Source organism: Narcine bancroftii, chromosome 3, assembly GCF_036971445.1.
Source record: "Narcine bancroftii isolate sNarBan1 chromosome 3, sNarBan1.hap1, whole genome shotgun sequence".
NCBI classification, from domain to species: Eukaryota; Metazoa; Chordata; class Chondrichthyes; order Torpediniformes; family Narcinidae; genus Narcine; species Narcine bancroftii.
In genome coordinates, this window is record NC_091471.1 from 15,987,306 (window position 1) to 15,999,724 (window position 12,419).

At 42.3% G+C, this 12,419-nt stretch overlaps 1 protein-coding gene across 1 annotated transcript in view; it reads right to left on the reverse strand.

The window, feature by feature from the left end:
* gfra4a (GDNF family receptor alpha 4a) overlaps window positions 1–12,419 on the reverse strand; it is a 233,090-nt gene that overhangs the window by 24,332 nt on the left and 196,339 nt on the right. The window contains exons 5-7 of the mRNA XM_069923528.1: window positions 8,167–8,276; window positions 4,425–4,559; window positions 1,418–1,572 (exon numbers count right to left, since the gene is read on the reverse strand). Of these exons, the coding sequence (XP_069779629.1) occupies window positions 1,418–1,572; window positions 4,425–4,559; window positions 8,167–8,276 (400 nt within the window). The remainder of the gene's footprint in view (window positions 1–1,417; window positions 1,573–4,424; window positions 4,560–8,166; window positions 8,277–12,419) is intronic.

The following is a 12,419-nucleotide window of genomic DNA, read 5'->3' on the forward strand; positions in this document are numbered from 1 at the left end:
CTCGAAACGGTTCAATCTCATCATCTTTGTCCCAAGAACAAAAGAAAAAGGAGCAGGACTTGTCCACTTGGACTATCGATCCTGCTCCATCATTCAATAAGATAATGGTTGATCTAGGCATAGACTCAGCACCACCAGTGTGACTTCCACCACCCCCGCCCCCATAACCCTTGACTCTCCAATATGCAAAATCTATCTAACTGTGTCTTAAATATATTAAAGGAGATACCTTTACTGCTTCCTCAGATTCCCTACTCTCAGGGGGAATGCATTTCCTCCTCATTTTCACCCTCAATCTACTACCCTGAATCCTGAGGCTATTTCCAACTACCTGAGCTGACAGAATTGTTCAAATCTTTCAGTAACGACACATGACCAAAAATGCACTCTACTGCTTCTGCTTCCATCGTCCTTCCTGTAATGTGGGCTCCAAAAATGAACACATTTATGAAATTTTTATATTGACACACCTGCTTCATCTCAGATTTCATATTCTATAAAATGCCATATATTAGAACAGAGAACAAGCACAGGCCCTTTGACCCACAATGTTCTGCTGACCCATGATCCATCACAGAGCCCATAACCCTACATTTTTCTTACATCCATGTGCCTATCTAAGAATCTTTTCAACGCCCCTATTGCACCAGCCTCCACCGCCACCCCTGGCCATGCATTCCAGGCGCCCACCTCTCTCTGTGTTACAAAGTCATAATTCTGAAGTATCCCCTAAACTTCCCTCCACTCACCTTAAACCGATATCCTCTGGTATTGGCCATTGCCCTTCTGGGGAAATAAAAACAGTGGTGGCTGTGCTCTATCTATCCCTTTATATGATTAGCTTCGTTAATACATACATTCAGTTGAGTTCTTTGGAACTCAAACTCTATCTTGTCTCAGACTCAAACGAAGTTTAAACTATTTTTTGAAATGAAGAAAAAAACATGTATTTCAAGTCAAAATCCTAGGATTGGATTTTATGACATCAAGTTTTTTTTAGTAAAGGCACCAAACAGTTCTCTCAGCAGTATGGTGCCGCACAGCAACCTTGCACAACCTGGCATTCTATCGCAAAATCATAAAGGTACAGAGTACTGAATCATGTCATTGGGCCCAGTGTGGCTTTAGCACAAGTATAAGGCATCTTAACATCTTCCTTTAACTCCCACTGTTCAAATCTGTGATTGGATCACATATCGGGGGAGATCATTCCATCAAAACCAGCCCCAAATCACATTTGCGCTCGTTGTGACAGGTTTTTATCAACCAGGGAGTCAGAGTACACCTACCAGTTCCAGGGATCCTGAAAGATTGTGGTTTACCCCAGCACAAGTGGGCACAACTGTTTGTGGTCACCCACTTCTGCAAGGTCCAAGGCCGGCCCTTGCTGATCTTTGGGGCTACATTCTATTCCTACCTGTGTGGGTAGAGATAGACTAAACGCATTTTCTTCCTGGTGCGAAAGCTCCGTGCTTTTTATGTGTTTGTTCACCCAGGTCTGCGACGTGGAGTGATGAATACTGGAGCCAGTGTTAAGATCTGTCCCATTTCCAAATGCATGAAATGCATTCTCTGCGGATAGAGGGAAGTAAGATAGCTTTAAACCCAAGAAATTGACAAGAACTTTCTTTAAAGCATGGTTCCCTCGTTTCCGTGCTATGCTCCATGTTCAGTTTTAATTAACGCACTACTTTTCAATTCATGTAGAATGAGCGTGCATTCTCTGGAGTGAATGAGAGATGATCTTATTAAAATCTATATTATTATTAGCAAAGTTCCATTGGTTGCTACTGGGAGAATCTTTCCCTAGGCTGAAGATTCATGGTTTACATGAATAAAGATGGAAGGACCACACTTGGAGTATTGAGTGCAGTTCTGGTCGCCCAGTGACTGTAAAAATATAATTAAGCTGGAAAGGGTTCAGAATAGATTCACAAGAATTTTTAAATGTTAAATATTAGATGTACAGCACGGTAACAGGCCCTTCAGGGCCATGAATCCGCGCCCTCCAAATACACCAATGACCCTACAACATTTTTGGAGGGCGAGCGGAGACCGGACTGCCCACAGAAAACCCACACAAACATGGGGAGAATGTACCCACTCATTACAGACAGTGGTGGATTCAAACTGAGGCCATTGGCTCTGTAATAGTGTTGGACTAATTTGTGCTGGCCATAATGTTACAAGGACTGGTGGGCTTGAATTTTTAGAAGAGCCTGGATAGGCTTAGACCTTTCTCTCGCGTGTGTAGGAGGCTGAGGGGGGACTTGTAGAGATTCTTAAAATTATGAGGGGCATAGATGAGGTCATAATCTTTCTTTCGCCAGGGTATGGGCATCCAACACTAGAGTGCTTGGATTTAAGGTGAGAGAGGAAAGATTGAAGAGGGACCAGAGAGGGATGTTTTTCACACAGAGGGTAGTGAATATATGGAACGAGTTGCCAGAGGAAATGATAGAAGAGTGTACAACTCCAATACTTAAAAGACATTTTGACCAGTACATTGATAGGAAAGGTAAAGAGGCCTATGAGCTGAGAGCAGACAAATGGGACTAGCTTGGGTAGACAGTTTGGTCAGCATGTAAAAGGTTGGACTGAAGTCTCTTGACGAAGGAATCAGGCCTGCAACATTGGTAGGGTAGTAAATTGGATTAGTAATTATGCAGATGATATGACGATTGGTGGTGTTGTGGACAGTGAAGAAGTTATCAAAGCTTGCAGTGGGATATCAGCCAGTTAGAAGGGTGGGCTGAAAGACAGCAGATGGAGATTAATACTGATAAATGTGAGAAGCTACATGCTACATTTTAGTAGGACTAAATGATAGACAATTGAGGAGTGCAGTTGAACAATGGGATTTAGGAATTCTGGGACATAATTCCCTGCAAGTTGAGTCACATGTAGATAGGGTGGTGAAGAAAGCATTTGGCCTGATGGCCTTCATAAATCAGAGTATTGAGTACAGGAGTTGGAATGGCATATTGAAGTTGTATAAGACATTCGTGAGGCCGAATGTGGAATATTCTGTGCAGTTTTGGTCACCGAATTATAGGAAGGATGCAAACAGAATAAAGAGAGGGCAGAGGTTTACGAGAATGTTGCTGGGGATTCAGGGTTTGAGTTACAGGTAAAGGTTGAGCAGGCTGGGACTTTATTCTTTGGAGTGTAGAAGATTGAATGGTGATTTGATAGTGGTATTTAAAATTATAAGGGGGACAGATAGAGTCAATGTGGGCAGGATTTTTCCATTGAGAGAGGGGGAGATTCAAATATGAGGACATGGATTGAGATTGAAGGGGGGAAAGTTAAGGGGAAACATGAGAGGGAATTTCTTCACTCAGAGGGTGGTAAGAGTTTGGGTTGAGCTTCTGGCCCAAATGGTAAATGTGGGTTCGATTTTAACATTTAAGGAAAAGTTGGATAGGTATATGGACGAGAAAGGTGTGAGGGTTATGGGCCTGGTGTGGTGGGAGTCGGTGTTCAACTTTGACTAGAAGGCCTGAACTCGCTTATTTCTGTGCTGTAATTGTAATGTGGTTTATATGATATGGTGTAACCTGAGTTTTTCCAGTACTTTTAATGTATTAGAGAGCAAAGAAAACGTTCTGTGACTAGGGAAAAAAAAAAGACAGAGAAAAGGAACGGAGCATGATGGTACAAGATGAAAACATAGAATAATATAATCAAGATCTACAGAGTTTTTGAGATGTAAATGGAATAGCGGAATCATTATAAAGTCATTTAATGAATACGATTGGAGATTTTTTTAACAAAAGTACCTTTTTAAATGCAGCAACTTCGAATTTTGGTGCATACTTTGATTTTATATGACAATAAAATTTTTATCATTATAATTAATTGAATGAAAGTTGGTCCCAGAGGTGTAAATCATTGCAGTTGCAATAATGAATGAAGAGGGTGACTATGGGTCAGAGCAAAAACCTAGCAAGAATGCCCCATGTGAATAGACCACCTCCATTGAGTTGTGCACAGACAGGGGAGATCCAGTCTTTACCATCCCCATAGCCAGTGACCAGGACAAGGGTTCTTTAGATTAAATTTTAACTTTAGACATACAGCATGGTAAAAGGGCTTTTTGTCCCATGAGTCTATGCCGCCCAATTTACACCCAACTAACCTACATTCCCAGTACGTTTTGAATGATGGGGGGGAAACCAGAGCCCCTGGGGAAAACCCACGCCGACATGGGGAGAACGCACAAACTCATGACAGAGGGTGGGATTTGAACCCTGGCTCCAATCGCTGGCGCTGTACAAGTGTTGCGCTAACTGCTACGCCAACAACACGGCTCTGTCAGAAATATCTTTTTTTCATGCTTTTGTCATTGAATGTCCTTTCGTTTGGCTCTCGGTGGATAAACAAAAGGTAGCACCATGTGCAATTGAAGAAACCACACTCACTGAGGCAGATATTATCCGCGAAGAGATTGAGGAAATTCTCGCAGTCCTCCCTCTGGTTACCGCTCCCACTGCAGGTGCACCAGGGTGACACATTCGAGCTTGAGTTGTCAATGTAATTTGGGGTAATCACAGTACCTGACAAAAGAGAGGAGCTGAACTTAACAGTGTTGCAGCTGGGAAGATGATAAGTATCTGTGGAGAAACGCTGAATGATTACGGGAAACAAATACGGTGCAAGTCCGAAAATCCGGACTGCTCAGGGATTGGATCGGTCTGCATTTTTAGATTTTCCGGATTCTCAGGCAGAACTTTTAAAATTCAAATTTGAGGAGGAATGGAGAAGAGATGAGCAGGTAAATTTTGGTAGTTTATTCACTACCAAATACAGCATGCTTCGTTTATCAAAACAAGCAGTATAAAATAAAAATGAAGTCAACACTTGACAAAAATGAAAACAAAATGTTTTCACTGCACCATTATGTTTAAACATGAACATTGTAAAAGAAAAGGACAGTATATAAATGAATTTCTTTGTGATATGATTACCTGTATTAAGCATGGTTGCTTGTTGCCGATGTGCATCTGTGGCGTTTACTCATGCACACAAACAAGTGCCTGCTAAATTTGAAAAGTTTGAGAGTTTTCGAAAAGTCCAGATTCTTGAGTGGTCTATATGTCTGGTATCTGAATGTTTGGAATGCTATTATACTAGAACGGTGTTAGTTGCTACACGACCCCTGAGAAACAGGGTGATTGTGCATTCTACAAGGGCTTTTAAAATTGGAGGGGAGAAAATAATGATGTCCTCATTGCAAACCAAGCAATATTGTCATTCTAGCCAGAGTGTACCCCAACAAGTAAAAGTTAGCCAGAAAGTATCACAGCCTGCGACTGTTAACTCTAAAGTCAATGTGAGATGCGGCCAGAAAGAACCATAGAACATTTCAGTCTAGCAACAGGCCCCTTCGGCCCATCCTGTCTGTGCCAAACCAGTTTTTTTGCCTTGTCCCACTGACCTGAACCCAGTCCATAGCCCTCCGTACCTGTATAAATTCCTTTTAAATGTTTAAATTGAGCCTGCATTCAGCACCTCGGCTGGCAGTTTGTTCCACACTCCCACCACTCTCTGTGTGAAAAAGTTCCCCCTCATGTTCCTCCTAAACTTTTCGCCTTTCACTCTTAACCCATGTCCTCTGGTTTATATCTCACACACCCTCAGTGGAAAAAGCCTATATGCTTTGATTCTGTCTATCCCCTTCATAATTTTAAATACCTCTCTCAAATCTCCCCTCATTCTTCTACTCGACAGGGAATAAAGCCCTAACCTGTTTAACTTTTCCCTCTAACTCAGTTCTAGAAATCTGGGCAACATCCTAGTAAATCTTCTCTGCACTTTTTCCATCTTATTCATTTTCCCTGCAGTTAGGTGACCAAAACTGCACACAATGCTCCAAATTTGGCCTCACCAATGCCTTATATAACTTGACCATAACATCCCAACTTGTGTACTCAATATTCTGATTAATGAAGGCCAATATGCCAAAATCTCTCTTTACAATCCTATCCGCCTGTGATGCCACTTTCAGGGATATACTCCCAGATCCCTCTGTTCTACTGCACTCCTCAGTGTCCTACCATTTTCCATGTATATCTTTTCTTGGTTTGTTCTTTTAAAATGCAACACCTCACACTTGTCTGCATTAAAATCTATCTGCTATTTTTTCAGCCAGTCCAGATCTCTCTGCAAGCTTTGCAAACTGCTGTCCACAACGGGTCCAATCTTACTGTCATCTGCAAACTTGCTTATCCAAACTTGATCATCAGGATCATTGATATAGATGACAAACAACAATGGTCCCAGCACCGATCCCTGAGGCACAGTACTTGTCACAGTCCTCCAGTTTGAGAAGCAGTCATCCTCCTCTACTCTCTGGCTTCTCTGTCCAGCCATTGTCGAATCCAGTTTACTATTTCACCATGAATATTGAGCAACTGAACCTTCCTGAGTAATCTCCCATGTGGGACCTTGTAAAAGGCCTTTATTAAAGTTCATGTAGAAAATATCCACAACCTTTCCTTCATCTGCTTTCCTAGTAACCCTCATCGATAAACATGACCTACCATGCCCAAAGCCTCGTTGACTACCTCTAATCAGTCCATCCAAATAATTGTATATCCAATCTCTTAGAACATCTTCCAGCAATTTATCTACTACCGATGTCAGGCTCACCAGCCTATAATTTCCAAGGTTACCTTTGGAGCCTTTTTTAAACGACAATACAGCGTGAGCCACCTTCCAATTCTCCGGCACCACACTCGTGGTTCAGGACATTTTAAATATTTCTGCCAGAGCCCCTGCAATTTCTACACTAGGCCTTCCTCAAGGTCCAAGGGAATATCTTGTCAGGCCCTTGGGATTTAACTACCTTTATTTACATTAAGATAGCAAGCACTTCTCCTCTTTAATCTGTATCGGTTTCATGACCTCACTGCTTACTTCCCACAACTCTGTGCCCGTTTCCTGATTGTATACTGATTTTAAAAAAAAAGAGACAATCAAACTGCTTCTGCTTTAATTGTCAAGCTTCTGAGCATAGAACAGCACAGTGAAAGCGCTCTAACCCTTGATGGTGTGCCGACCTGTGTAAACCTACTCTACCACAATCTAATCCTTCCCTATCTCACTGCCATAATCCTCTATTTTTCTTACATCAATGCCCCATCAGCAATGTATTTCCATGAACCAACCCCTCTGTGTAAATAAATTACCTCTGACGTCTTCCCTGAACTTCCCTCCTCTCACCTTAAACTGATGCCCTCTGGTATTTACCATTCTTGCTACTAGCTGTCCACTCTGTCTAAGCCCCTCATAATCTTATATGCCTCCATTAAGTCACCTCTCATCCATCATCACTCCAAAGAGAAAAGCCTATCTCTGTGTCATGTTCTCCAATCCAGGAAACATCCTGGCAACTCTCTTCTGTCTCTAAACGCTCATGATGTAATTATGAAGAACAGTGTTGTCATCTGGAAAGGTAACAAAGATCCCAGGCATGCAAGGCACTCTGGTGAGAGGGGCTCCAGTCCATACAGAGGACAAGAGGTATTCCAGCATAGCCATTAAGCAAATATATCACCTGATCATTATTTGTAAATCATTATGTTATGCATAAACATGGCAAACCTAGTTTCAAAACTGCAATGGGGAATATACTTGAAATTGGAGAAGCTTTGTTCTAAGCTTTTACCACCAAGTGGAGGTGAGATACACACCAGAGGATGTGGTGTTAAGGTGAATGTGGAAAAGTTTAAGGGGAACGCTAGGGGAGAACTTCTTCACACAGACTAGTGGGAGTGTGGAACAAGATGTCAGCTGAAGTGGTGGAATGCAGGGTCGTAGATGGGAGGGGAATGGAGAGCTATGGACTGGGTGCAGGTCAAGGGGACTATGTAGAATAATAGTTTGGCCCAGACTAGAAGGGCTGAAGGGCCTGTTTTCTGTGCTGGAGCGTTCTTTGGCTGTAAGACAGTTCTGGAAGTCATAAAAAGCATTAATTTCTTCATTCTTGGGCAAAGTAGCATATGCTTTTCTCCACATCTCACCGATGATTTATAAGGGAAGTGTTAAATACTGACAGGGAATGCCTAAAATAGGAACGTGCTGCACTCAAGACTCTTGATGAACTCCGTCTTTACAATAAAGTAACATAGCACTTAAAAAGGCAAGGGACCTGAATCTCACCTATAATCCCAGTGTACGAGAGCAAACAGGCGGCATAGTTCTCCCTGAGGCAGCCACTCACAGACTGTGTTGAAGGCTGACAGCGTGTTTGGAACTCTGCTAGCCTAGATCTGCCGGGGATAAGATACAGAAAAGTGAAAAATAACATGAACTCTTTGAACCAAAACAAAGCATTTTCTGTTCACCGTGTTTGAGGGTGTAATCTGCAACAACATTTTCATCACATCTGTTTTGCTCGTACATGCTTAAAACTAACTCAAATGTTCATTAAAGTCTTGAGTTATTCCTTCAGATCAGAGTCCAGAAGGGTGGTTCTGCCCAACAATGCAACAAGTTCTGGAATATTGTGTTTTCAAAGAGAAACCGCTCAAGTCACAGACCCTTGGGCAGAATCTCATCTTCAACCTGAAACGTTAACGCTGTTTATCATTCTGCAGGAGAATGGTACGTTGCTGAGCAGATCTGTTTGAATTTGAAATTTCGAGCCAATGCAGCCTTTTTTTTAAAATTTCCATTTGAAAACATGAAGGAAGACTGCATTTTGAACACCTGTAGATTGGTGGATTGGAAGACTTGTAGTCACCGCTGCAGAGACAGGTTGGCCCTCCAGGGAGAGTGTCTGTGATCAGAGGCTGCTCCAGGGCCCATGTGCAGATCAGTTGGTGGGAGTATTTACAGACACCTGTTTGCATTATTGAAACACTGCTTCATTTTCTTGCACGACTATAACTGTGAATACTTATTATTATCTATATTTTTATATTTATTATCTCCTTCTGTATGTACTGATGGAACATAGGGACATAGGAAGTAAGAACAGGAGTAGGCCAAAAATGGCCCATCGAGCCTGCTCCGCCATTCAATACGATCTAATTTATGACCTAACTCCACCTACCTGCCTTCTCCCCATATCCCCTAATTTCTCTATCATGTAAAAGGAGTTGGGGTTTTTTCCATGAAGAACCTGTTTGGCCGCAGCTGTGAAAGGCCTGCTCCTCAGACCCCCTTTAAATCTTTCCCCTTTCACCTTAAGCCTGTGCCCTCTAGTTTTTGAGCAGCCATTCTCAACAGGGGCTACAAGACATGTAAGAGCCTTATTATCTTTTCACCTCATGTAACAAAAATATTTTTTATGTTTTATATGGAGTTGCTAGGAGAGAAATACGGAAGAAACCAAAGCTTGACTGCTTCACGGGGAGGGAGACCCATAAACTTTGAGCAGATTTCTGTTGGTGGGAAGGTCATAGCCGAAAAAAGGCCGAGAATGGGCTTTTAGACTCCCCGACCCTGGAAAAACGACAGGATTTACACTGTGAATGATCGGGTCCGAGAGAGTGTTGTAGAACCAAGTGGTCTTGTGGTACAAGTACAACATAGCTTCCTGGAAGACAAGGTGGTGAAGAAGGCATTTGGCTTACTTGCCTCCATCAGATGGATATTGAGTACAAAAGTTGGGATGTCATGTTGCAACTGCACAGTGTTGACGAGACTGTACCTGTACACATTTTTGGCCGCTGTACTACAGGAAGTTAGTGATCGAGAGATGCAGGCCAGAGTCACAAAGATGTTTAGAGGAAAAAAATAAGAAAGAACATGTTAAAAAAAGGTAAAGTTTGTCTCCGTGGGATTTTATTAAACTATGCATTGCCAAAGGACAATGAAAAATAAAAGCATTGCCCTGGTCCACAAATCCAAGTTGAACATTTTGAATTTAGTTTAAAAAGTGACGTTTTAAAATGAAAAGCAAAAAAAAAAACAGTTGAGAAGTAAAACCGAAAATATTCACCAGTTTTAACATTTCAGTTGGAAGATGATTCATGAGAATTCTCTCTTTCCCAGTTCCGACAAACAATTTTTAATCTGAAATGCTGTCGTATTCACTAAGAGTTTCCAGCATTTTTTGCATTTATATAGCTGTTTTCACAACCTTTGGATGATCGAGAATGCTTTATGGCCAAAAAAAAGAGTTAACACGACCCATTGATATAATATTGGAGATAATTTGAAATGGAATGAGGAAGCATTTATGAAATATAATATATCCAATGAAATTTTCACCCTTTAAAAAAAAACCAAAGATGTTTAGAGCATGACCTATGGAAACCTACACAACCATCAGCATGGGTTGAAGGAACCGCCCGGGCTGCGTGCTGTTGGCTCATGAGAACCAGGTATTGGACTGGGATTCTGGGAGGGAGCTGAGGACCAGAAACCTTCCTGATCATATCGTAGGTTTGGACCTTAGTTTGCCAATGAAGGAGTTTGCAGCTGCAGGGGCTGTGGGAGGGCTGTGGTAATCCATGGACACTCATTGCCCATGAAGGGACTCTCTTTGCTTCCCTTTCTTTTATTCGTAGTCAATGTTCATGGCAACTCTTTGTTTGCCCTTACGGCTGACAGAAGTTGAAGTATATCATGTTCAGTATATTACATTTTTATATATTATTAAATAACAATAAAATGAACCTTGAACAATCTAATTTTCCCAACCTCACAGTCATAACCCTCTATTTTTTTTAACGTCCATGTGCCTGTCTTTTGAATGTCTCTATTGTACCACCCTCCACCACCAACCTCAGCAATGCATTCCAGGTACCCTCCACTCTGCAGCTGGTGGATGAACTTAGAGCAAGGATTGCCTTGTGAGATTATGGTCTTATTACTATTAGTGAAACTTGGTTGCAGGAGGGGCAGGATTGGTAGCTCAATGTTCCAGGGTTCGATTGTTTCAGACTGGATAGAAGGCAATGGAGGAAAGGAAAAGGTATGGCATTGCTGGTCAGGGAAAATATCACAGCTGTGCATAGATAGGACAGCACTGAGGACTTGTCTACAGAGGCCATATGGGTGGGGCTGAGGAACGGGAAGGGCATGAGCACGCAAATAGGGCTGTATTACAGACTACCTGATAGTCCGAGAGAATTGGAGCAGCAAAGCTGACAGGAAATAGCAGACCAGTGTAAGAAACAGAAAGTTGTGGTAGTAGGAGATTTTAACTTTCTGCACATAGACGGGAACTCTCATACGGTAAAAGGACTGGATGGGGTTGGAGTTTGTCAAATGTGTACAGCAACGTTTTCTACATCAATAGGTAGAGGGACCTACAAGAGAAGATGCAATACTTGATCTTCTTTTCGGGAACCAGGCAGGTGTGCATTTTCTGTCAAGTGACCATAATATCATTAATTTCAAGTTAATTATGGAGAAGGATAGGTCTGGTCCTCCAACTGAATTTCTGAATTGGAGAAAGGCCAACTATGAGGAAATGAGGATCTCAGAGGAGTCCATTGGAATTAGTTATTTTCTGGCAAGGATGCATCTAGCAGATGGAAGGCCTTCAAGGATAAAATTTTGAGAGTGCAGTGATTGCACATTCCTACAAGAAATAAGGGCACAGTTAACAGACATAGGGAACCTTGGTTTTCAAGGGATTGTAGCAAAGTATTCTATAGTAAGCTACTATAGATGCCGGTCCATGCACTATGGTGTCTAGTGCCAGGCTGATATATCCAGGCTTGCATGCTGGGCTTATATATATCACTGCTTATGGAGTGGAAGTGACATCATCAGTGATGTCATCAGCCCAGATGAAAACCTGTGTTGAATGCAGGTCAATTTCCTGCATTTTTCACAGCACGTCCGCCATTTCGGGAGCCAATTCGCTTACTGGCAAGTGGATCGGCACATGACCCCTCCCCAGAACCAGCAATCCTGCTACGGGCCCCCAAATTCTGTATTGTTTTTTGTTTGGGTGGCCTTTCTCTCCATTGAGGCGCCTGAACTATGACTGGTTCGTCCAGATCCAGCTGGGCAGGTTTGAAGTGGTCAATTGCAAAAGCTTCCTCTTTACCTCCAATGTCCAAAATGTACATTGAACCATTGCTTCTCAGTACCTTGAAGGGATCTTCATACAGAGGCTGGAATGGTGCTCCTTTCTGTATGAAAATGTACTTGCAGATGTTGGTATGGGCTCTAAAGAACTGAGCTTCTTGTTGAACTTGCATAGGACCACTGCAGACATCTACTCCCATCCTCGTGTGTCTGATACAAATTCTCTTGGAACCATCATGGGCATGGTGTAGACCAGCTCTGCCAGTGAGGCACCTATATCATCCTTAGGTGCCTTTCATGTGCCCAAGAGAACACATGGCAATTCGTCAACCCAGTTAGGTCCTTGCAGATGCGCCATAAGGACTGATTTCGAATGTCTGTGGAACCTTTCTACTAGTCCATTGGATTGTGGGTGGGAGGCC